The sequence below is a fragment of the Cryptomeria japonica genome, chromosome 11 (genome assembly GCF_030272615.1).
Source record: "Cryptomeria japonica chromosome 11, Sugi_1.0, whole genome shotgun sequence".
NCBI lineage: Eukaryota > Viridiplantae > Streptophyta > Pinopsida > Cupressales > Cupressaceae > Cryptomeria > Cryptomeria japonica.
The window spans coordinates 170,123,161-170,151,151 of NC_081415.1; the positions used below are offsets into that span (position 1 = coordinate 170,123,161).

The following is a 27,991-nucleotide window of genomic DNA, read 5'->3' on the forward strand; positions in this document are numbered from 1 at the left end:
CAAGAATTGGGTTTATAGAGAAATTTTTCTCACATATCTTATATTATATACATACAATTCCATAACATAGACTCTTACATATTTTACATTGTATATATACAATTTCATAACATATTATGTAAGGTTTATGTAACCTTCCCTATGTAAATTATAGCCAATACCAATTTCATCACACCAAATCATGATATCTAAACCTAATATAGCATTCCAGTCACATATTTTAACATATCAAACAATAACTATAAACTATAGAGCAACTTTATTTATAAGACATACAGACCACATATAGGTAGATTCTTGTCTCCCCACTTATAAGCCAAGAGACTATGGATACCCATAACATTAAGATCATTATACTTATATACTGCATTTATTATGATGCTCCATCTAGTAGCAAGGGGAAATCTTCCAGAGCTGGTTTTCGTGTTTGTTCCATGTCCACAGCACAGCTCTGGTGCCCTCTTGGATGCCTCCATGCTTCCTATCAACCTGGAATGCATCCAAGTTGAGGCCAATGTCACTTGCCATCCTTATGGTCCTGTACCCATATCCCATGTCTTCACTTTCACTCCACAGAACACTCTCATCATAGGAACCAGCCTCATACTTAGTCAACAGCACCTGCCATGAAACAACTCAACAATTTATCATCAAAGTTCATGTATACAGTCATGGAAACGGCTATCTAATTCTTAGAATAGTTCATGATATCATTTTTTAAAATATTTTATATAAAAAAAAAAAATCTAAAGACGGATTGTCATTCCGTAAAATGACGAAAACGACTATCCAATTCCTAGAATGGACCAAAACATCATTTTCAAAAAAAAGAGTGGACCTACTAGAAAAGAATCACTCATAAACAAAATGTATATATACCTCCTGGCATGCAGCAGGGGCATGACGAAGGGCTTGCCCAGTGGCCTTGTTCACAAGGCAAAAGGCTGGGTGACCCACTGTGTCTCTCACACGATTGCTCCATGACTCATCCTTCACCCATTGCTGCATAGATATACACACTAAATATATATCAAAAGTGAGCTAGAAACCAACTATCACACAAACAAGCACATTCAAAATTTAGAACATTTAAAGACATATCACCTTATGGATATATATTCCAATACTAACACACATGTATAACAGGAAATATGTATATATACCTGAGTTGGGTCACTGGGATTATAGTAAACAAGCATAACTCTGCCATCTCTGATCCCCAGAGCGTAATCAGGATTGGCCTTAGAGCAGACCTTCACAATCTGCCCCTGTGGAAGGCTGTGGTGCCTCCATTGCACACTGCAATTGTACTCAGATTGAAAACAGTTGTCAGTCTGATTAAAGCCATAACTTTGCTCACTGTAGTTATATTCAGACTGATTATACCCATAGTTTTGCTCCATATTTCTGCATGGAGGAGGGTACTGCTGCTGGCCATATCCACCATCACAGTCATTTGGGTACCTTGGGCTCTCATACTGCTGATAGTATGCCATATTTTCTGCCCGAAAATGATACAGAAAGACAAATACAGAGAGAAGAAGAAGACAAGCAAGAGGCTACGTTGTTTTTTTGTTTTGTGGAAGACGGGTTGATATGTTTATATAGGGCAGGCAAAGGAATATTATGACGTGGCAGACATGCAGGTGTACGAGTGGAAGAGCAGGGAATGGAATCAAACTTTTTGTAACTTTATTTCGAATTAATGCTTATGTTGTGACAAGAATTAGTGGGAAAGGAAGCTTATTTCATATTTAATTTTATTGATTACAGTGTGGTATAATAATAAAAAAAATGGTAGAGGTACATTTATAAGTCTAATTGTATATGTCTAAAATAAAGATGAAAGAACATTAAAATAGTCTATATTTGACAAAGTCTAGTAAAAGTAGATGGTCTTAAAATTTTTAATGATAGTATTATCAATCGATTACTAATCAATGAGTGTGTCTTCTTTTTTTTCGAGAGGGTTTTCTAGAAGCTATTATGGATGGGTTGGAGAGATGACCAACTCCAAAGTGAGGAAATTTGAATATATAGGGCCAACTAGGAGCATCTCCCTACCCACAAGAAGAGGTAGGGGGCATCTAGGATGGTAAATTCTACCTTTCACAAGTAATAGTATTCTTGGAACCTAAAGGATAAGAGCCACAATAACCACATGAATAAGATCCACTATCATGCTTCACAGGTTGGTTGTGCCTATGCTGGCACTCTAAGTGAAGAGAGGGAGATAAAGAGAAATTCTAATAGTAATACAAAGGGCATTCACCCAATGATCCAATAGCTCCTAAAGACAAGCAATTTCAAGTGCAATTTTATGAGCTTGCACATAAATCTTCATAAGCACATTAGAGCAAATCGTGGCTTAATATAAAAAGAATAATGGGCATAGAACAAGGAAAAAGAGCACTGCTTCTATATATCCAAATTTTGCAGAGATTTCTCACTTTGAAAGAATGTCAAATTTGGATATATTTGTGTGGGAAATAAGACTAAACTCCAAATAAAACAAAATGGTGGGAGGAAGGGGAAAACTTGAACAAATAAAAAAGTTGTGGATCATTCCAAGTCTCTTGAGATCCAGGACAAAATCATAATAGATTCTTTTAGGGATCCATATGAATATAGAATAAACAATGGTGATTAGGGATATCCATGTGAGTTAACAACCACCTAGTAGAAGGCCCTGATACAAAATGCACTAAGAAAAGTTCAAGCTCTAATTTGGGTGCCAAGATTGTCATACAAATGCATTAGAATATGTAGTGCCAAGTCCCAAGGAACGACTATAGTTGTAATTAAGATTTAGCTAATCCATCAAAGGACTTGATGGTAAAACAAATAGAAGAAAAGCTTACAAGGTCTATAATTGTGAAAAGGTGTATGTGGAAACCATTTCCAATCTTTCCACCAAGGCTTGGGAGACCTAACACCAATTTTATAAAGAATCTCGGAAGGTATAACATCAATAATAAATCATAACAATTCATAGTATTGGATAGATAGTCTACATTTTAATTTTAATTTGGGCCAAGAAAGAAGGTTTTTTGTGGCTTGGTGGATAAAATCAAGTAGCACATGAATTCCTCACTCAATGTTTTGAATATATATAGCTAAGGAACTTTGGCCAATGGTTAGTCTTGACTAGAGACAACTAGAGACCATTAGATAGATTGTTGGTTGACAGAGCAATTAGTAGATAGATTGTTGGTTGATAGAGCGACCATTAGATAGATTGTTGTTTACTAGTTTAGTTTGGACTCTTGACATATTTGTCACCCGCTAGATATCTCTTTTGCTCTTGCTCTAATTATGATCAAAATCTTAAGATTTCTTGTCACTCCCTCCTAGTTCTTTGTTTACTCAAGTTGGTTTTTGTGCACCATATTGTAGGATTTCTCTTATTTGTTCAATGCTCATCTTTGTTTAATCTCACTCACTTGTATGCCTTCATTTATTATCACTCACACCATTTATCTATTTGTCTACTTGTCACCAAAATTTTATTTGATAATATTTTTTAAATTTTAATAATTTGTAGATAACCCAAAAATCACTAGATATAATTAACTATGAATATAATTTCAAAAGATAACTTACTACAATTTTATAATTATAACTTATCAAATATCCAACATTTATAAATTACATCTATTGACACAAAATGATATCTATTAACTACTATTTCATTCTCAATAATAAACTTCAACCTATATAATCCAAATAACTAAATGTATATATAATTATAACGTTCAAATAATAATTTATTTCCTCTAAAAATCATTTTATAAATTCATAACACGTTGGAGAGAGGTCATATAGACTATTATTGAAAACTTAAGATTATTACTATAAGACATAATCTAAATACCTTAGAGATCTATATATCATACAAACTATATTAAAAAAGATTCCCTAAATAGTCACTTTTCATATAAAGGTATCAGCTCACACCCATAAAAATTCCACATGGATCTTTTCAGTTTCTGGACAACCAAAAAATAAATTAAAAGAACGGCAATAAATGATTTGTCTGGACCATAACAATTCACTGCATACGATAATAAATTACCGACAAGAATTCTTCTCTATAATGGCCCAGGAATAGAATCCAATCTAAAGTTGCAGAAAAGTTTTATTCGATCCCTTCACTTTCCAGTACTGCACCTGTATGTTCTCGACGAACTAATATTCCTCTGTTCTGCCCTATATAAACACCATCAAACCCATCTCTACAAACCACAAAGCCAGCATAAAAGCTTATTTGTCTTTCATTTCTCTTTATTATCATATTTCATAAGGCAAGTATGGCATACTACCAGCAGTATGAGAGCCCGAGATACCCAAACGACTGTGATGGTGGGTGTGGCCAACAGCAGAACTATGGCTGTAATCAGTCTGAGTATAATTACGGTGAGCAACAGAGGTACCACAGCCTTCCACGGGCAGATTGTGAGGGTCTGCTCTAAGGCCAATCCTGATTATGCTCTGGGTATCAGAGATGGCAGAGCTATGCTTGTTTACTACAATCCCAGTGACCCAACTCAGGTATATATACACTTCCAATACTATATGTGTTTTTGTATAGAAATTTATGTCTATAAGTTGATATGTATATAAATGTTTTGTTTTGACTCTTATTGTTTTAATAATAGATGTTTTCTTGGGTCACTTTTGGTATATATGTATTGTGTATATGTATGCAGCAATGGGTGAAAGATAAGTCATGGAGCAACCGTGTGAGGGACGCAGTGGGTCACCCAGCCTTTGAACTTGTGAACAAGGCCACTGGGCAGGCCCTTCGTCATGCCCCTGCTGCATGTCAGGAGGTATAATAACCATTTTGTTTTTGACAGATTCTTTTCAAGTAGGGTATACTTGTTTCACTGTTTCTTAAATTTGGCCTAGTGACTGTATTTATGGCTTTTGATGATAAAGTATTGAGTTGTTTCATGGCAGGTATTGCTGACCAAGTATGAGGGTGGTTCCTATGATGAGAGTGTGCTGTGGAGTGAGAGTGAGGACATGGGATATGGGTACAAGACCATAAGGATGGCAAATGACATTGGCCTCAACTTGGATGCATTCCAGGGTGACAGGAAGCATGGAGGCATCCAAGAGGGCACCAGAGTTGTGCTGTGGAAGTGGAACAAGCAGGACAACCAACTCTGGAAGATTTCCCCCTGCTATTAGAAGAACCATCATCCTGCAAGCCATATATAGATATAAATAAATAAGGATCATCCTGCAAGCCATATATAGATATAAATAAATAAGGATCTTAATGTTGTCGGTATTCTTAGGCTTGTGTGGAGTCGAGAACTTTATGTGGGTTGTATGGTTGTTCTATAGTTTATGATATATAGTTTTTATTAAATGTTAGTAACTTGTGAGTTTGTGTGTGATGAAATTGAATGATTTTGATTATATAATGTTTTGTTGTGATCAAATCAAGGGGTGTATCAAAGAAGATAAACAGTGAGGAAAATTCCTATTAGCTAACAAAATTGAGTTATTTATCAAGTTAGATACTGGGATTTGGTAATTAATAGAAAGAAATCTATCAATGCCCTCTAATCTGCTCTCTTTTATTGCAACGCTTTTGTTCATTATCTTCTGTTTTTTAAAGAAATTGGATTCTGTTGCAGCCAAGCATCTTCCTTCTAACAACAGAAAATAGGGGATGCAATTTGAATTTATTTGGAATTTCATGTTTGGTATACTGGTCATGCTCGCAAAGTTCTGTCCCTGAAGGCTCTGTTTTATACATAGGAATTTAAGTACAATATCTGATGTGACAAACCCACAGTATTGTGAGAATATGAATGGACACTATCGTCAATTTGAAAATGAGATGTATACTTGGAAAAGTAATTTTAATTTTGAAAATAAAATTTATATACTTATATGGAATATCAAAGATTATCTTTTTTTTAAAGTTGAAATGAATAGTTGGATGATAGTTGGGTGACTATACCTATAGTTGGGGAGTAGCTTGAAAAAGTTTCTCGAGTCCAATTTGAAAATAAAAGTTTATGCATAATGTATTTTTTATTATTTTATGTTGTCATAGCATTAAGAGGGTGTGTTGGAATATAATGCTCCAATAGTTTGACATAACTTTAGACATCATTAGAGTTTGAATAGGAATCAAATATTGAATGTAGATCCATTCTAGTGAGCTGCCAGGAGTTTCCAGTTAGTTGTCAATCATTTCTAGTTTGCTGTTATTTCTATTAGCATAATTATAAGATCTTGTTGAAGTCAATTGAATATTCTGTTGTTTCTATCTTCCTCTCTGCTCTTCATTCTACTAGTTTTGATAATGCTTACTTTAACATGACTCTTGAATTTCAAGAGAGAAAATATTATTTTTTAAGCATTTGAGAAATGATTTAAAAAAAAAAATCTTTCCAGTTTTAAAAAGTTATCATCAATAACATCTACATCATTTTTTTCCTTTAGATTTTGCAATACTAAAATTCACCTAAACCTTGAATGGAATCTAATCGCTAAATGGTAGGTTTGCTAGATTTATTTGATTTTGTTACAACATTTGAAAAAATTATCTCATCATATCCTTACATTGTTTCCTAAATGCATCTTCAACCAACACCTTAAAAGGGCCATCTATGATTGTGTGTCTGAAAGGAAAGTAAGCTGATTTGATTGGTTGTTTGTTTCCAACTTGAGCCTTTGATATTCTAATTGTGTGTGATGGGACAAATAAGAGAAAACAAGATTTGATACTATTAATCTAAATTTGGATGAGAATTTCAGGGAATAATATCTAGTGTGACAAATCTGTGATATTGTGAGAATATGAACATACAATATGACAAAATAAAAAATGAGATGTATGTCTTAAAAGCCATCTTTATTCTTTTGCAAAATAATATTTAAATATTTACATAAAAAATCAAAGATCTCCACATCCTTGGAAGTCGGAATGAATAGTTGGATAAAGATAAATATCTCAAATTTGAGATATCATAACTTCCAACCAGTTGAAAGAAATTTGAACTTTTTAGAATTTGAAAAGGTCTTGAAGAAATCTATTTTTAGTGTAAAATAATTTCTATAGAAACCATTTCAAATAACCAATGATTGGTCTCCATGCGATAAATACACTTGAAAGGCATCTGAAACTACAATTTAATAAAATGTAGAAAACACCAAACAAATGGATTTTCAAAATTTCCACGGTTAGTTGTGAAAATGCTGCCCAAGTGATCCAAAATTGCTATTGGGTCATTCACCCCCTGAATGGAAATGGGGCCCATTGTATTGATGCTATATAACAAATGAGGAAACTGTTGGACAATGTATTCCCTGGCAAACGACTTGTGTTGATCAAGTAACTATCCTCCCTAGAACACATGATAGAGAAGAGTTTTAATCTTTTCAAAATGTTTACATGAACTTCAACAATCTAATCATTGGCAACTAGAACACTAGACATGGGATTCAGTTCTACATTTTGAATTTTCTTAGCAACAATTTGCCCAATTAGAAATTAATGATATATACGATGTTGATCATGCAAGCCTCTCTACTTCTGGTTTGGGTGCTGCAAGATCTCATGAACTCGCCGCTGGAGATGGTGAATCTTATGAGTTAAATTTTCATCTAGACAATGCAATGGAATCATTATTGCTAATATGAGTACCCTTTTTCTATTTTTTTGTAGTTGGTCCCTCCTCTTCTATTGAATGGTGGTGGCTATTTTGGTATGGGTGTTGGCTAGAACTAAATATGCCTAAGGGAAAACCAATCATTATTAATACACAAGTTCTAGGTTGTGAAATCAAATTCGTAGATGTTATGGTGCTCCAATCAGAGAAGAATATTTTACAGGACTTACCTTATATATTCAATACTTCCTTTCACCTAACTTCATAATAACACACTATGAGGTCTATACTCATAGATGCCATGATGCTTGTCTATGTATGGTTGTCCCAATAGCACATAACATACATATAAAGATGCAACATCACATATTACCTCTTCTTTGAATGCTTTTGTGGAATAATGCAAATAAAATTGTCTACTTACCTGGACATCTTTCCCTTGGCTCACCAAGCCATGGAGGATAGTTGTGGATGTGGTGTTGTTTGCAGGTTTATGTTCTTCAATTTTGTATACTAGGCATTAGTTTTTTCAGTATTTCACTCAAGGGAAGACGATTGATGAGTTTTCGAGGAAGAAATTTTATGTTTTTTATTTCTTCCTTCCATAACCTTTTTGGTTTCTTTAAATCTATATGCACTTTCTTAATATGTCAAAAAAAATTGGCAAACAAAAAAAATTGAGGATGAGATTTCTTTTCTCCATTCTCAATTAAAGAATTAAAAATGATATAAGGTGGGATATGCTTTGACATGTTCATATAGTTATAAAATCTAATAAAGAAACCCATCTTATCATTAAAACTTATCCAATTGAATTGCCAATATTTTTTTTCCAATACTAACTTCTCTTAGCACTCTGAAAATGATAGACTATATAGTCATTAAAAAAAAATAATCAATGTATGATTTTAGGATTCATTTGATCAAAATTTGGTATCCATTTCTAGACGTAGGAACTAGTATTGGTGCCCAACATAATACTGCTAACATTTTCTCAATCTTGGTCCTCTTGTATACTTAGTCTTATGTGTGTTTATAGGCCATCATATAAAATTGATTTAAGAGCATTCAAATGGACTGCCTTGGTCAATGTTACATAAGTTTTCTCTTCACCATCCCAAAGTTCTTATCATATGCTAAATGCTATACAATCCCAAGAACATTCTAATTTTGGAGTGTTAGGGTTGTTTTGTAGTATTCTTAAGAAGTTGTAGGCTTTTAGCAGACTATCAAACATTTTATACATGTTTTATACAATGTCTTTTTAGGACCTTCTATTTATTTAATTTAATTTATTTTACTATTTATAGAGTTTCAACTTGAATATGGACATTTATATCTCCTCTGGACCTTTTTCCACTTCTACTCCTAATCCCCATAATCTTTTGCTCCTATTTTATAGACTTCATCCCCACCTCTAAATAGAAGAATATCTAGTTCCAGCGTCTACTTTAATATGATTTCCCCATAAAATTTCTATAATGCTTTTCCTCTCATTTCTTCTTGGTTTGTAAAGTTTATTTAGATGATGGGATCTTCCCATCTCCAATTCTACTTCATTTTCCCACATCCTCATTTTTCTTTTTTCTTTTCTTCCAGTCTTATAAAATTTCACTAGAGTTCTAGACTTCTACCCTTCTATGCACATGCATCTCATCTTAACTTCTAATTCTATAAGGATATTTTGTATTTCCTTAAAAAATTCTTCTTTTGTTTACTTTCCCTTTTTCCAAAGTTTCAAGGGATTTCTAGACCTTCATTCAATATCCAACTTTTATGTATGATCCCACAAAACAAAGTCTTACTACTTCTATTCTTACATACTTCTATACTTTCAATCTCTTTTGTTTCTTCTAGGTTACCTCCATCTTTATACACTTCCAAAAGTGACATTAATGGCTATATTTGACCTTGCAACTAGCTAATCATTTTTCCCACCTAGAAACCATTATTTTTATTCAGGGAATGAATTGAAATGCAAATTAAGTGATGGAGAATAAGGGTGGCCATGCAAGAATTAATGACATAAGTGAGTTTTATTTCCCACTGATATTTACACCAATTCATAATTGAGATGAATGGGGCAAAGAAGAAGAAGAAGAATTTCACATGTTTCTTGGTACAAGGTCATGCAATGGTGATGTGAGAAAGTATGGGAAATCTCTATAATGAAAGAAAATCATGTATATTTTTTAAGAATCCTCTTTAGTATTGAATTATGTATATATTTTCATAATTTTATGTGTAAATGGCTGGAAAATACGTTGTAGCTAAGAACAAGAGATAAGGGTTTCCAAACCATTAGGGTTCTTATTTCTAGCAATATATATATATATATATTTTGTGATATAATATTTTTGGTTTTATATCCCAAAGATATACTATAATGTTGTAATCCAAGAAGAACAAATTATACATGTAGGTTTGATCTATTTTGAATTTCTCAAAGAGTAATGCACATACTTTTGAAGATTTTATGTGTCTTCTAAATTAAATTTTGGTGATTTGAGAGTTAGTCTTGATTAGTTTATCATTTAGATGATTTTTTTAAATTAATCGTATATGAAATATATGGTTTTATTCATCTTGATATTTTGTAACTTCATTTATCTACTTGCATGCATGCATATAGCCTAGATTAAATGTAGAGTTGAAAGTTATAGTCTTCATTGATATCTTCATTAATGTATCAGAACATGGATTTTTATCTTTGTATCTTTTCGTACATGAAACATAAGACTTTGTTGCCCAGCTAGATAAAAGACAACCTCAAATGCATATTGCATCAACACATTCTGAAACTTATATATTAAACTTAAATTCATATTTTGTCCATCCAATTTCATTAAATTCCATGTATAGATATGCATAAGAAACATTAGGGAACTATCAAAGCCATGTTCTTAGGATGTTTATATGATAGTTCATCTACTTTAGGAAGGTGAAAAACCTTCTTTTCCTTCTAGAACCCACTTTGATATCTACTCTAGATCTATTCAATTTTCTACTTTTCCTTCTCAATAGAATATTTATGGATTTTCCCCTTTAAATTAGCTAGATAGAGTTGGTTCCTATATTAATAGTAGGGTACCAATTCATCATGCTAAAATCTAAAAATTTCCTCAAATCTTGGTCTATATTTTCTCTCTTCTCTAAGCTCAATCCTTGTGGAGCAAAAATCTTATTTGAAAAATTTCTTCTAAATAGTTCTACTTGCAATGGAGGAAAATAAATATTCCATATTTAATTCATTTTAGATATGTTGTGCCAGTTATCAATTTTGTTTGGACTCTTGGCATATTTGTTACCTACTATATCTCTCTTGTTCATGCTCTAACTATGACCAAACTCTTAGACTCCTTGTCAATTACTCCTAGATCTTTGTTTACTCAAGTTGGTTTTTGTGCACCATATTGTAGGCTTACTCCTATTTGTTCAATGATCAACTTTGTCTAATCTATTCACTTGTGTGTCTCAATCTACAATCACCCACACCATTTATCTAATTGTCCACCCATCATCAATTTTATTTGATAAATAATATTTTAATAATTTTACTAATTTCTAGATAATCTAAAAATCAATAGATAGGTGAGCAATCTAAGTTATTTGGGGCTTCTCGGGGCCTTTGCCAAGGGGATCCTTTATCAAGCCCTATTTTTTTATTAATATGGTTGAGGGTTTGGGCATATTTTTTAAGTCTTAGGTTTCCCAAGGACCGATTTAACATTAGAGCTGGGGTAATAGGTTGCCAACACAATCCCAATTGTAGTTTGTGGATGATACTGCTTTTGTGGGGGTTGTCTGTCTTCATGAAGCCAAATCTTTTAGACAAATGTTGGATATTATATTTAGCCACTTTGGGACAAAAAATCAATGATCACACTATTTTTTTAATACTCTAGAGCCTATTTGGAGAAGGATTTAGAATATTTTAAGATTTAAAATTGGTTCTCTTCCCTTGGTTTATCTAGGCATTCCTCTAGCTATTGGTAGGTAGCTTAGGCCTTATTTGTAGGAGTTGTTGAATAAGCTACATCGAAAGGTTAATCATTGGACTCATCAATGGCTATCTACTACTACTCTAGGGTGAATCTCCTTCAATCTATGATCCAGACTTTTTCTATTAATAGGTGTTTTATTCAAGTGGCTCCTTCATATTTCCTCAAGGAATTTGATGCTCTTTCACACCAATTAATTTGGAGTGGTAGTTTGCTTGCTTCTAAGTGGAGTTTAGTTATGTGGGAATCTATGTGCTAGCTAAAGAAAGAGGGAGGCCTTGGTCTTTGGTCAACTATTCTTAATGGGAAAGTCCCAACAACAAATTATATTAGCATTGGTGCACCGGTCAGGATATGGTTTGGGCTCACATTTTTATGTATAAGTATTTAATTGAGGTTTTAACATTTTAGATGTTCCTCATTGCCACATGGAGAGAGAGGAGTCAATAATTTGGCATACTCTAAAGTTTGGGGCTCATCTTATTAAACAATGGATTTTTTAGATCTACAATGAGGGCTCAAAAGCTCTTTTTTTAATCTTGATTCATGTGATGGTAATCATCCAATCATTTCCATGTATCCACACTTGCAACCCCTTTGCGATAGTTTTATTCGATCTAGCTAGACTACTGTGGTGTATTATAAGACTATCTAGAATTTAGGAGAGACTATTGGTTGTATATGGAGAGACCCTTGTGAATGGATGCTAGGTGGGTCAGAGGAGGCTAGGCAAGAGTTTGAACTCTTGCTTCTTAGGAGTGAAATTCCTTGTCGGGGAAGGATACTCTGGCTTGGGGTAGAGATTCCATTGGTTAGTACTCTATAGCTACGGGATACTTCGAGCTTGATAGACAGTTGTTTGGAGTATAGGGGTTCCCTAGTGGAAACAAGTGTGGAACAAATTTTCTTGGCCCAAATGCAACTTTTTTATGTGGTGGGCGATCCAAAATGGATGTTATACTTGGGATAATTTATGCAAGCAAGGCTTCCATGGTCCTTATATGTGTGTGTTATGCTGTAGGACTGAATAGTGTATTCCTCATAGTTTTTTGTAGTTCTCTTTCTCTAGGAAGATTTAGCACCTCTAGTGGGGAGTTTGGAATCAGGCCTACTGGCATGTCTCCTCTTTGGCTAAGTTTTGGGATCATTGGGGTTAGCTTCTAGTTAAGACTTCTTTCCTTTTGGTTGCCTAGGTTCTTGGATCCACTTTCATTATTTGGCATATTTGGTTGGAAAGAAATTGACAGATTTTTCAAGGTGCTAGAAAGGTTCCTCAACATTTGTGGTGGAAAATTATTCTTCACTCTTAATGAGATTGTCTCGGCAAAGTGTGATCTTGTTGGAGATGTGGACCCTAGAGATGTTGCTTTTTACAATTGATTCAATTTTCCTATTCAAAGAGATGATCCTTTTGTTGGAGTGGGTCGTAGGTAGGCTCAAAGGAATAGGTGTAGGCAACCTTTGTGGAAGATTAATCATATGGCTTGATGACACCCTCCTCATCAATGGGTTTGAAAGATAAATACTAGTGGTTCTTCTAGGGGGAATCCTTTTTAGGATAGTATTAGTGGTGTAGGGCATGATAGCTATGGTATTGTCCATTTTATCTTTTCAATTTATAACAATTTTTATACAAATAATTACATGGTGTCTCTTTCCGTTTTGTATGCCATGGAGAGAGGTTGTGTTCTTGGTTGGAAAAGGGTTATTTGTGAATCTGATTCACAAGTGGTGCTGACTCTACAAAATGCGTAGTGGTTCAATGATGTTTATTGGTACTTTGCTTTGGTTATTAGAATTTTTTTAAGGTTGTTTACTCATTTGAAATATGTTACTTTTACTCACATTCCTAGGGAGTGGAATGGAGTAGTAGACTACTTGGCCAAATGAGCTTTTGATCAAAGGGAAGGTTGGAATATTTTGGATTGACAACAATTATCTTTGGAATTGTCTCATATGTTGGAGCAGTTAGTTGATGAAGATAGGGTTGTGTAATGTTTTGTTCTTTGTTGGGCTTCTAACCCTTCTTGCTTTGTAATTCTTTGTGTTGAATAAATTTTTAACCCTTTTAGTTTAAAATCAATAGATATAATTAACTAATTATGAATATAGTTCCAAATAATAATTTATTATAGCTTTATAATTATTACTTATCAAATATCTAATGTTTATAAATTGCATCAATTAACTCAAAATTATATCTATTAACTTCTATTTCAATCTCAATAAACTTCAACCTATATAATCCAAATAACTAAATGTACATATAATTATAGTCTTCAAATAATATTTTAGTTCCCCTTAACCATATTATAAATTCACAACTCATTGTAGAGAATTCATAGAGACTATTATTGAAAACTTAATTATATTATTACTATAAGACATATAATCTAAATAACTAGATCTATATATAATACAAACTAAATTTAAAAAAACTGAAATTCCTAAATAATCACTTTTCATCTCAAACTATCAGCTCAAACCCATAAAAATTCTAGTGATCTTTTCAGTTTATCGACATCCAAAGAGAAAAAAAGAATGACCATAAATGATTTGTCTGGACCCCATAAGAGTTCACTATAGAAAATAATACATTACCGACAAGAATTCTTCTCTGTTGTTTTGAATTCCAATTTAAAGTTGCAGAAAAGTTTTATTCTATTCCTTCACTTTCCAGTAATGCACTTGGATGTTCTCCACAAACTAATATTCCTCTGCTCCGCCCTATTTAAACCCCATAAAACCCATCCCTCCAAACCACAAAGCCAACATAACCTCTTATTTGTCTTCCTTCATTTCTCTTTGTTATCACATTTCATAAGGCAAGTATGGCATACTACCAGCAGTATGAGATACCCAAATGACTGTGATGGTGGGTGTGGCCAACAATAGAACTATGGCTATGATTAGTCTGAGTACAACTACAGTGAGCAACAGAGGTACCACAGTCTTCCACAGGGGTAGATTGTGAGGGTCTTCTCTATATCCAATCTCGACTATGCTCTCGGTATTAGAGATGGAAGGGCAATGCTTGTTTACTACAATCCTAGTGACCCAACTCAGGTATATATACACTTCCTCTAATGCCCCACCAGGAACCCCGAAGGAAAAACCCACAACAAGGGCGAAACAATTTTTTTTTTTAAAGTATAAACATATCAAGTGCATTAGACACCACATAGCACAATAACAACATAAGCGGAAGACTTACACCAGAATTCCTTAAGGGTTACCAATGAAGAATTAACCAAAAGATAAATTCTATAATTAAGAATAATCCAATAATCCATCATAACACAATGAAAATAAGAAGCCACATGCAATAACAAATACACCACTGAAAGATTGAAAGGATATAACATAGTTTCTCTTCAATAAGCATTTACACATATCATAAAGGAAAGTGATAAATAACATCCCAAACATAGGATAAATTGCACTTCCAATACATGGCTCTCAATATACATATAAAGTTACAACTTAACCAAATACGAGGTTACATAAGATCATGATACAAAGACCACATGGGTCTCCAAAGAACAATAATCTCCAAACATGAGATAGAGCATGAGTCACGAACCACAGGAACACCTGTGAAGCCAATCCTTGCATGAAGGTACGAACAAGAACATCCGATGGGAAGTGGCACTACCACCTGACCAAGTAATTCCCAAAATGGAATCACCCCACTGTGCTAGGAGATAGAAGAGGACCCTCAAGCAAGCAAAAGCATGACATGGTCGACAGACAATATGACACCATGACATCTCAATACAACTCCACAAGAATCCAGGTGACTCAGCATCACAATACACAAGTGAAATGACATCACACACACAAGTGAATCGACATCACAAAACATAAGTGAATCGACATCACAAAACACAAGTGACCCTAAAGAGAGAGTGTCATCCCATAGCTTATGATGGTTACCATGGTCGACCTCCATAGGTCCTGACTCACTGTCCTGGTAACCTTTCCCGAACCTCCAGCTCCAACTAAGTCTCATGCAGACCCTACCAGCCTTTCATGAAGACAAGATGGTCAGTTTACCATTCCAGGCCTTCTCACATTATGAGCCCTGTACAAGAACTCACCTATGAGCAAGGTACAATATCTTATTTAATATTTATGAACTACCCACCCAATCAATTAATTAGATTATCACTTATTATCTTACTTTCAATGGGTCATCCTGCCAACCTCTTTGGGTGCAACCCCCATTCAAAAGCCACTCTCTCAAAGGACACTAAACAAACATGGTCACTCCACAAGGACCCTATGGCGAAGCAAATAGTCATAACACCACTATCCAAATACAAGTGGTCAAAACAAGGACATATTGACTCTTGGTTAACCATAAGGCAAAGACACTACATGGTTAAGACAACAAATTCATCATATATCACTTGGTCAAAGGTACCAAATATGTCACCATAGACCAAAAATAACACAATACAACTCTTTGCAATGGAAAGACAATTTCACTAAGTCCGCACTCAAACAATCTTTGAGAAAATCAGCATCATAAGCACTTGCAAATTCATGATTGAAAATTAAATAAAACACTCCTTTACGACATTCACATCTATTCAATTTCCAAATCAATATTCCATCAAGGATAAAATTCACATTAAATATTCAAGCGAATAAGACATGAATTCCTAATAGGCATTTTAATCTATTTCTAGAATATATCCAAATTAACCAATTTTAATTACTAATTCATGCCTTGATTTCCATAGATAAATTTATTAAGCCACATTATAAAAATCACATGAAAATCACTATTTTATTTAACATAAAAATCCACTTTAAATATATCGTTTTATAAAATTTAAGTTCATAGCACATAAAAAATTGTATCGCTAAGGGTACAAGGTCAAGTGGGGGTCAAGGTCAACTCATGGTAGTGCCGCTGCTAAGGCAACAGACACTACCTGCCGGTAGTACCGCTACCGCTAGTAGCAGGCCTACCGAACGGTAGCAGTGCTACCAACCGGTAGCAGCCGCTACTGATTGGTAACACTACTACCAATTGGTAGCAGTCCTACCAACCGGTAGTACTGCTACCACATAGCAGTCCTACCGACTGGTAGTGTTGCTATCACGTAGTAGTACTACCAACCGATAGTACTGCTACCTGTGGGTAGTAGACACTACTGACCTGTGTGGTGGCTCTAGCCTGCCACGGGGTAAGGTAAGGTCCATGTAACAAATAAAATACATGCCTTCAACATATAAAACCATTTTAACATGAATACGATTCATCTTCAGTTCATTTCCTGGGCACACACACACACCGTGCCAAATCCAAATTTCAAAGGGATATTTACCAATAAGGTAAATGGTGAAATAAAATCACACAAGAACCCCAAATCTTGGGCAATTAGATACTAGGAAACACACAAAAAAACTAAATCTAATTCATTCTATTCCAATTATAAGAGGTAAATCAAGAAGTTGATTTTTAGAACAAGTAACAAAAAAACAAATAAAGAAATGAACAAGTTATTTCCTATAAGCAAACATATGATATAAATTTCACAAAACCAACAATAACAAACACTATTTCTTCCATTTCAATCATTCCAGAAGAATTTACAAAGAGATTTGCATTTTTCAACACACAGGAAGCAACTGAAATATTCAAAATTAAATTTCAAACAAGAAGAGATTATCCAACCTTGAAGCAAACTAGCAAGAAAATGGATGGAAGAATCCCAGTCCTTGCAAACCAAATCCAATTCCAACTCCTCTTTCAGAATGGTTTTCCAAATTTCTCTTTCAAAATTTCTACCCTCCTATTCCCGTGAATTTCCAGGAATATATGGGAAAATAATTTCAGCCTAACTTCCTAGGTTAAAATTTTTCTCCACCAATCAGATTAAAACATTTTAAAAATAAAAAGCAATTAGATTTACTCATTTTCCAAAAACAATAAAAATGCAAATGTCAAATGGAAAGGTTAAAGAAAAGCTTTTATTTATATTTTCTATTTTGCATAATACTTTCTTTCAACATAAGCATTTACCATTTAAATGACAAGGCAAATACTTATTTCCTTCCACAAAATATATAATGCAACTTTACACAATAAAATAAGCCATTTAACCATTTAATCTAGCAATTCATTAATTTAATTAAATCAATAACCTCAAGAGCATAATAATTAACTAATTACGCCAACATAAGATAGCATCATCCATTCAATTAAATAGCCATAAAATAAACAGAAACACGCAAATGAGGAAGATCAAATGACGACTCACAAATGACCAAACCAAGCACTATGACTCGCATACTAGCTAGATGAGAAAGACAACCGACTGACAACACTCAAATGAGTGTAATTGTGGGTAAAGATAGGGTCCAACAACTATTTCCTCCACTCCAATCGAACATATAAGGCATGCTCAGACTTGTGAAACCAGGTGGAGTCGATACCCCATACCTACCCGATACATGTACCTGCAATGTCCTGCACCAAAGAACCACACATGCATATAGAAAAATATATATACAGACACAACACGTACACCAATTAAGGAGGATCGTGATGTTCCCTGTCTCATCAGAGTGAGTGAAGGAAAATCATCCCCTCGCATCCCATACACATGCAAACACGTAACATATAAATAACGCATCGCACATATAAGGTAAAAGTGTCAGTCCATGATAATGATCCATAAAATAACATTAACCATAAGCACTGAGATACTGCATAAAATCATACACCACAAATCTAGATAAAGCATGAAATAACATCGCATATAATCTGAATCAATATACAATAATGTTCCACTGAACAGTCAACTAAAGTCAATAAAAAGCATACAAAAAGAGTCTGAATGAGGAGGGGTACTACATCCTCCCCCCCAGGCCTAGGCTTACTCCTGGAAGCCTAAAACATATAAGAATAAATCTCTCTCATCTTCGCTACATCTTCCCATGTCACTGAGGTCTCATCACTTGGGTCCCATAGGACCCTTACTTGGTCGATGGTATGACCCTTGAGGGTCAAATCCCAACGCTGAAGAATGCACATAGGCTCCATGGAAAGCTGCCCGTCCTCGACCTGCAAAGAATTCTAATCAAGAACATGAGTCACATCAGGATGATAAGGTCGAAGAAAAGAAACATGAAAGACATCATGGATGCATGATAGACTCAGTGGCAAGGCAAGATGGTAGGCTACAGGTCCTATCCTCTTAAGGATTTCAAAAGGGCCTACAAAATGAGGCGCCAATTTGGAACCCTTTCCATAACAGATCGAACTCTTCCGTGGATGCACTCTCAAGAACACATGGTCACCAATTGAAAAATAACGATCCACTCTATGAGCATCGACATACTTCTTCTACCTTTCCTAAGCAACAACCGAATGGCCACGAATCTGCTCAACCTGTTGCTCCATCTCACAAAGTATATCCGGGCCTAAATGCACCCTATCCTCCAACCGATCCCAACTCAAAGGAGTATGGAAAGGATGACCATACAATGCCTGGAAGGGAGACATGCCTATAGAGTTGTGATATTTGTTGTTATAAACAAAATCCACAAGGCAAAGATACTCCTCCTAGTGCGACTACTGATCCATAACATACATGCGAAGCATGTCCTCCAAAAACTGATTCACATGCTCAATCTGACTGTCAGCCTCTAGGTGATAAGCTGAACTGAAGTTCAATTGGGTTCCCAAAGCATGTTGAAGGGAGGTCAATAATGTAGATGTAAAGACAAGATCTCTATAAAAAATGATCTGCCTTGGGATCCCATGCAACCTCACCACATCTTCCAAGAAGACTCGATCCCCCACTGCCACTGTATAAGAAGATCGAATAGGAAAAAAAGGAGCAACTTTGGTCAATCTATCAACAATGACCATGATGGCATCATGACGCCATGATGAAATAGGCAACCCCACAATGAAATCCATGGAAATGATATCCCATTTCCATTCCGGTATCAAATTAGGTTGTAAAAGCCCTGCAGGGTGCTGATGCTCCGCCTTCACTCGTTGACATTCCAAGAACTTCGACACAAAATCAACAATGTCACATTTCATACCAGCCCAATGATATAACTGTCTAAGATCTGCGTGCATCTTCTTGACACCAGGGTGTGCCGAATAAGGTGCACGATGGGCCTCAGTCATGATCAAAACGCGAAGACCCTCCAAAGAAGGTACATAGATCCATCCAAGATGTCGAAGAAGACCATTTGAATCAAGAGTATATCTAGAATATATACCCTCCAATGGTCTTCCGGACTCCGCCATGGCTCTAACATCCTGATACCAAGTGTCCTGAAGAAGAACTCCAAGGATTCTCTCACTCAAGTCCACACCAAGGGACAATGCTGCAACCTCATGCCGCCTACAGCTCAAAGCATCTACCACTACATTCTCTTTCCCCTAAATATAACGAACCTCAAAATCATACTCACAGAGGAATTCCATCCATCTTTGCTATCGAGCATTCAAGTTCGACTACGTGAAAATATACTACAAACTGTGGTGAACACTATGTAGCTCAAACCGACGCCCCAACAGGAAATGTATCCATATAACCAATGCATGCACTACAACTGCCAGCTCCAAGTCATGAAATGGATAGCTCAACTCATGATCCTTGAGTTTGTGAGACTCATAGGCAACCACACGTCCATCCTGCATAAGCACTGCACCTATACCTTCTAAAGAGGCATCTATGCATACCATGAAATCTGTGGATGGATCAGGAACTGCCAAAATCAGAGCACTGACAATGAGTTCCTTTAAGGTATGAAAAGCTAACTCACACTTCTCTGACCAAACAAACTTCTTCCCTTTCCTTTGAAGAGAAGTAATCGGATAGCCTATTCGAGAAAAGCTCTGAACAAAGCAACGGTAATATCCGGCCAAACCCATGAAACTTCAAACCTTAGAAACATTGGTCGGCGCTAGCCAATCCACAATGGTTTGGATCTTAGAAGGATCCACAGATACACCTTCTCTCGAAACTATATGACCAAGATAGCTCACCTCTGACTAGAAGAAATCACACTTCGCCAAGTTCACAAAAATTTGATTCTCCCTCAAGCACTGCAAAACCTGACGTAAGTGGCCCTCATGCTCTTCCATAGATCTAGAATAAATAAATATGTCATCCAAGAACACAAGGACAAAATAGTCAAGGTAGGTGCGAAAAACCCCATTCATAAGACTCATGAAAATCGAAGGCACGTTTGTCAACCCAAATGGCACCACTGTGAACTCATAGTGACCATAACGAGTACGAAACACCATCCTATGAATGTCTGCATCATGAATGCACAATTGATGATACCTAGATTTCAAATCTATCTTAGAGAACACCTTGGCTCCCTTAACTTGATAAAAAAGATCATCTATCCAAGGCAATGGATATCAATTTCAGATGGTTACCTTATTCAGCTATCGGTAATAAATGCATAATCAAAGAGAACCATCCTTCTTCTTAACGAAGATAATCGACACATCCCAAGGAGATGAATGAACCCCTTGGCCAACAATTCCTCAACCTGCAACTTCAACTCACTCAACTCCTGAGTAGTCATCCGATATGGATCTCTTGAAATAGGTTCCGCACTGTGAACCAAGTCAATGCGAAAGTCCATGTCTCTCTTCAGAGGCATACTGAGAATATCCAAAGAAAACACATCAACATACTCTCTTCCTCATCCACATCCTCAAGAGAAACTACAAAAAGATGACACCCTTGACGCAAACATCGCTTAAGTTGCATAGCGAAAATCATATGTAAGGATATCGATCGCTGAACTCCAATGATCCCCACTCTCTTGCCATGGTCATCTAAACACTCTACTATCTTTAGACAATATTCTACATGAGTGCTGTGAGACGATAACCAATCCATTCCCAACACAACTCCATAGAAACCCAAATGAATGACTCAAAGGTCAACTGAAGTGACAAAGGGGCCTAGGTCCAACTCACAACTAGGAATGAAGGCATCTACAAACACACACACACTGATAGCCAACTCTACTTGCCACCTATCCACCTGCTTAGTAGACACGAGCCCGCACCGCTCCACAAAGGATGAAGAAATATAGGAATTTGAAGCACCAAAATCAAAAAGTACAGAGATAGGGATACCACACAATACACTTGTGGTCTCAATCATGGTACTTTGATGCTCAGCCTGGCGGTCATCCATCATTGCAAATACTCTATGGGATCTACCTGCATCCCCCACTGTTAGCTTTGATGCGGCTAGCCTCTGACTACCTGTCTGGTGTGAACATTGAATGCATTGAGTGGCTTTGTGGCCAAACTAACCACAGGTGAAGCAAGCTCCTCTAACAGGTGCTCTACTCCCAGATGACCCACTAGACTGCTAAAAGCTTTCCCCGCTAGGGGCTTGAGATTCACCCTAAGAGGACTACCTTGGAAAAGTCTGCCTACTCTTCTGCCAGTTCCTACTCTTCCCAAACTGAGAGTTGCCACCTGACTGGCCCTAAGACTACTTCGGTCTCAGCGGCTACTGCTGCTGACCACCCTTAGCGGGTGCTTGAGGACCCCTAAGAGGTGTAGCAGTCTGGGACTGGTTCCCTCTCCCTCTAGACCCATTGAGAGGATCACTCCCAATCTAAACTCTAGACTGGCTGCCATGAGCATGACTAAGGTTCTGCTCCACCAGCCTGGCTTTCGCCACAACTACCTCTATTGAAGCAGGCTCAAAAACTCTCACTCCTCCACTGATGCAGTCGTTAAGACCCCTCAAGAAGTGCTGAACAAGCATAGCCTCACCATTGCCGATCCTGACATTTTGTTTGAGCTTATAGAACCTGTGCTCAAACTGATCTATTGACAACCCAAACTAGCGCAGAGAATAGAATTCATCTACTCTCGACTTCCTCCACTAGGGTGGGTGAGAGAAATCATGCCCTGAATATCTTCAGAAAGATCTCCCATAACATGGTGTTAATGCTCACACAGATCCTCTCCTCCTCTAACCACCATTAGATAGATGCAAAACTCTTAAGATGCATGATAGCACATCTCTCCTTGGTGTTGCTACCATATGGGTACATGGCGAAACACCCATCTAAATTGATCAGCCAGGTCTCTACCTCAAGACCAATACCTTTACCATCAAAGAAAGGAGGATTGGACCTCATCAAGTCCCTATGTGCCCCATGTTAGTTGGATCCTGGTCCATTGGGACCTCTCTCCTTCTAGGAGATCTCTCTCTCTCTCTTTGGAATCTACTGAAGCAACTCCTCTACCTGGGCATGGATGGGCTGATCCACCTCAGGTCTGGGGCCTAGTCTAGCTAGCACCTCCTGAAACATCTGTCGCAACTCTTCCCTTTTAGGAACCTGCTCTCCTGAATGCTATTCCTCCTGATGAACAAACTGATCCCAATCCACATTCGCATGAGTGGGTGGTGGTGAAGGACTATGGTGGTTGGAACCTCGACCCCGTCCTCCTCCTCTGCCTTTGGTGCGGCCACCAACATGACCACCTCCCTTGGCTTTCCTAGCCATGACCTAACACTGCACAAGAGAAAAAGGTTTAGATCAATGGCAAGGAAAGAAACAAGGAAGACACACCACTAAGACCTACACAAAAGGTCAAGGCGAATGGTCTCACTACAAACCCAAAGTACCCAATGTTGAAACATAGTCTTTGATACCAAATGTAATTCCCCGCCATGAACCTCGAAGGAAAAACCCACAACAAGGGTGAATTTTTTTTTTTGAAGTATAAACATATCAAGTGCATTAGACACCACATAGCACAATAACAACACAAGTGGAATACTTACACTAGAATTCCTTAAGGGTTACCAACGAAGAATTAACCAAAAGATAAATTCCACAATTAAGATTAATCCAATAATCCATCATAGCACAATGAACATAAGAAGCCATATGCAATAAAAGATGCACCATTGAAAGATTGAAAGGATACAACATAGTTTCTCTTCAATAAACATTTACACATATCATAAAGGAAAGTGATAAAAAACATCCCAAACATAGGATACATTGCACTTCCAATACATGGCTCTCAATATACATATAAAGTTATAACTTAACCAAATACGAGGTTACATAAGATCATGATACAATGACCACATAGGTCTCCAAAGAACAATACTCTCCGAACATGAGATAGAGCATGAGTCACGAACCATATGAACACTTGCGAAGCCAATCCTCGCATGAAGGTACGAACAAGAATATCCAATGGGAAGTGGCACTATCACCCGACCATGTAATTCCCAAAATGGAATCACCCCACCATGCTAGGAGATAGCAAAGGACCCTCAAGCAAGCAAAAGCATGACATGGTTGACAGACAATATGACACCATGACATCACAATACGACTCCACAAGAATCTAGGTGACTCAGCATCACAATACACAAGTGAAACAACATCATACACACAAGTGAATCAACATCACAAAACATTAGTGAATCGACATCACAAAACACAAGTGACCCCTAAAGAGAGAGTGTCATCACATAACTTATGATGGTTACCATGGTCGACCTCCATAGGTCCCGACTCACTATCTTGGTAACCTTTCCCAAACCTCTGACTCCAACTAAGTCTCATGCAGACCCTACCAGCCTTTCATGAAGGCAAGATGGTCAGTTTACCATTCCAGGCCTTCTCACATTATGAGCCCTGTACAAGAACTCACCTATGCGCAAGGTACAATATCTTATTTAATATTTATGAACTACCCACCCAATCAATTAATTTGATTATCACTTATTATCTTACTTTCGATAGGTCATCTTGCCAACCTCTTTGGGTGCAGCCCCCATTCAAAAGCCCCTCTTTCAAAGGACACTAAACAAACATGGTCACTCCACGAGGACCCTATGGCGAAGCAGACAACCATAACACCACTATCCAAATACAAGTGGTCAAAACAAGGACATACTAACTCTTGGTTAACCATAAGGCAAAGACACTACATGGTTAAGACAACAAATTCATCATATATCACTTGGTCAAAGGTACCAAATATGCTACCATAGGATGACTAAACCACATACCATAAATAACACAATACAACTCTTTGCAATGGAAAGATAATTTCACTAAGTCCGCACTCAGACAATCTTTGAGAAAATTAGCATCATAAGCAGTTGCAAATTCATGATTGAAAATTAAATAAAACTCTCCTTTATGACATTCACATCTATTCAATTTCCAAATCAATATTCCATCAAGGATAAAATTCACATTAAATATTCAAGCCAATAAGACATGAATTCCTAATAGGCATTTTAATCTATTTCCATAATATATCCAAATTAACTAATTTGAATTACTAATTCATGCCTTGATTTCCATAGATAAATTTATTAAACCACATAATAAAAATCACATGAAAATCACAATTTTATTTAATATAAAAATTCACTTAAAAATATATCATTTTATAAAATTTAAGTTCATAGCATATAAAAATTTGTACCGCTAAGGGTACAAGGTGAAGCAGGGGTCAAGGTCAACCCGTGGTAGCGCTACTACAACAAACACTACCTGCCAATAGTACCACTACTGCTGGTAGCAATCCTATCGACCGGTAGCAACCGCTACTGACTGGTAGTGCTGCTACTGCTAGTAGTAGCCGCTATCGACCAATAGCACTGTTACCAACCAGTAGCAGTCCTACCGACTGGTAGTACTGCTACCATTCGGTAGCAGTCCTACCGACCGGTAGTGCTGCTACCACATAGCAGTACTGCCGACCGGTAGCACTGCTACTTGCGGGTAGCAGACACTACCGACCCGCGTGGTGGGACTAGCCCACCACGGGGTAAGGTAAGGTCCACGTAACAAATAAAATATATGCCTTTAGCATATAAAACTGTTTTAGCATGAACACGATTCATCTCCGGTTCATTTCATGGGCACACATACACACACCGTGCCAAATCCAAATTTCAAAGGGATATTTACTAATAAGGTAAATGGTGAAATAAAATCACACAAGAATCCCAAATCTTGGGCAATTAGATACTAGGAAGCACACAACAAAACTAAATCTAATTCATTCTACTCCAATTAGAAGAGGTAAATCAAGAAGTTGATTTTCAAAACAAATAACAAACAAAAAATAGAGAAATGAACCATTTCTTTCCTATAAGCAAACATGTATAAATTTCACAAAACCAACAATAACAAACACTCTTTCTTCCATTCCAATCATTCCACAAGAATTTACAAAGAGATTTGCATTTTTTAACACACAGGAAGCAACTGAAATATTCAAAATTAAATTTCAAACAAGAATAGATTATCCAACCTTGAAGCAAACTAGCAAGAAAAATGATGGAAGAATCCTAGTCCTTGCAAACCAAATCCAATTCCAGCTCCTCTTTCAGAATGGTTTTCCAAATTTCTCTTTTAAAATTTCTAGCCTCCTATTCCCGTGAATTTCCAGGAATATATGGGAAAATAATTTCAACCTAAACTTCCTAGGTTAAAAGTTTTCTCCACCAATCAGATTAAAATATTTTAAAAATAAAAAGAAATCAGATTTACTCCTTTTCCAAAAACAAAAAAAATGCAAAAGTCAAATGGAAAGGTAAAATAAATGCTTTTATTTATATTTTCTATTTTCCATAATACTTTCTTTCAACATAAGCATTTATCATTTAAATGGCAAGGCAAATACTTATTTCCTTCCACAAAATATATAATGCAACTTTACACAATAATATAAGCCATTTAACCATTTAATCTAGCAATTCATTAATTTAATTAAATCAATAACCTCAAGAGCATAATAATTAACTAATTACGCCAACATAAGATATCATCATCCATTCAATTAAATAACCATAAAATAAATGGAAACACACAAATGAGGAATGATCAAATGATGACTCACAAATGACCGAACCAAGCACTATGACTCGCATACCAGCCAGATGGTAAAGACAACCGACTGACAACACTCACACAAGTGTAATTGCGGGTCAAGATAGGGTCCAACAACTATCTCGTCCACTCCCATCAGACATATAAGGCACGTTCAGACTTGTGAAACTAGGTGGAGTCGATACCCCGTACCTACCCGGTACTTGTACTTGCAATGTCCTACACCAAAAAACCACACGTGGATATATATATATATATATATATATATATATATATATATATATATATATATATATATATATATATATATATATATATATATATATATATATATATATATATATATATATATATATATATATATATATATATATAAGACATGCACAGTGATAAAGGAGAATCGTGATGTTCCCTGTCTCACCGAAGTGAGTGAAGGAAAATCATCCCCTCGCATCCCATACACATGCAAACACGCAACATATAAATAACACATCGCACATATAAGGTAAAAGTGTTAGTCCATGATAATGATCCATAAAATTACATTAACCATAAGCACCGAGATACTGCATAAAATCATACACCACAAATCCAGATAAAGCATGAAATAACATCACATATAATCTGAATCAATATACAATAATGTTCCACTGAACAGTCAACTGAAGTCAATCAAAAACATACAAAAAGAGTCTGAACGAGGAGGGGTACTAGACTTCCAATACTGCATGTTTGGTTTTGCTTTTCTTTATCAATAGGAAGGAATGAGATATGGATTGTAGTTATTTTTCTTATAACTTTTAGAATGATGTGCAATGAACCCTCATTCACATGATGAATAAATAAAAAATAATATATTTTAATATTTTATAATTTGACTGTGTTAATGATAGATGGATCTCATATATGTATGTATGCAGCAATGGGTGAAGGATGAGTCATGGAGCAACCATGTGAGGGACGCAGTGGGTCACCCAGCCTTTGGACTTGTGAACAAGGCCACTGGGTAGGCCCTTCGTCATGCCCTTGTTGCGTGTTAGGAGGTATGTACATAGCATGATACATGTATAATAACATTTGTCTGAACTATTACTACATTGCTGAATATGTCCTAATTATTGCTTTTATATATATGCCTTTCCATGATGTAACTTTGTTGTTGTTTTATGGCAGGTGTTGCTTACCAAGTATGAGGCTCGGTCCTATGATGAGAGTGTGCTGTGGAGTGAGAGTGAGGACATGTGATATGGGTACAAGACCATAAGGGTGGTAAATGATATTGGCCTCAACTTGGATGCATTCCAGGGTGATAGGAAGCATGGGGGCATCCAAGAGGGCACTAGAGCTGTGCTATGGAAGTGGAACAAGCAGGACAACCAACTCTGGAAGATTTCCCCCTGCTATTAGAATAATTATCATCCTCCATGCCATACATATAAACTATATATA

General features: G+C 36.2%; 2 protein-coding genes and 1 pseudogene across 3 annotated transcripts; 2 read left to right on the forward strand and 1 right to left on the reverse strand.

The window, feature by feature from the left end:
- Window positions 1–236: 236 nt before the first annotated feature.
- LOC131036908 (ricin B-like lectin R40G3) lies at window positions 237–1,561 on the reverse strand. Its single transcript, XM_057968919.2, has 3 exons — window positions 1,164–1,561; window positions 880–1,002; window positions 237–621 (listed from the first exon to the last, which is right to left on the reverse strand). Exons 1-3 carry the CDS (start codon window positions 1,494–1,496, stop codon window positions 388–390), a joined length of 690 nt encoding a protein of 229 aa, XP_057824902.2. The 5' UTR covers window positions 1,497–1,561; the 3' UTR covers window positions 237–387.
- A 2,681-nt stretch (window positions 1,562–4,242) lies between these two features.
- On the forward strand, window positions 4,243–5,385 carry LOC131036935 (ricin B-like lectin EULS3). Of its 2 annotated transcripts, XM_059214009.1 has the most exons (4): window positions 4,243–4,551; window positions 4,710–4,832; window positions 4,963–5,203; window positions 5,243–5,385. In XM_059214009.1, exons 1-3 carry the CDS (start codon window positions 4,330–4,332, stop codon window positions 5,194–5,196), a joined length of 579 nt encoding a protein of 192 aa, XP_059069992.1. In that variant the 5' UTR covers window positions 4,243–4,329; the 3' UTR covers window positions 5,197–5,203; window positions 5,243–5,385. The 2 variants fall into 2 exon arrangements, with proteins under 2 accessions (XP_059069992.1, XP_057824931.2); XM_057968948.2 differs by having other exon boundaries at window positions 4,963–5,385.
- A 9,084-nt stretch (window positions 5,386–14,469) lies between these two features.
- On the forward strand, window positions 14,470–27,958 carry LOC131036926 (ricin B-like lectin R40G3; annotated as a pseudogene).
- Window positions 27,959–27,991: the final 33 nt, after the last annotated feature.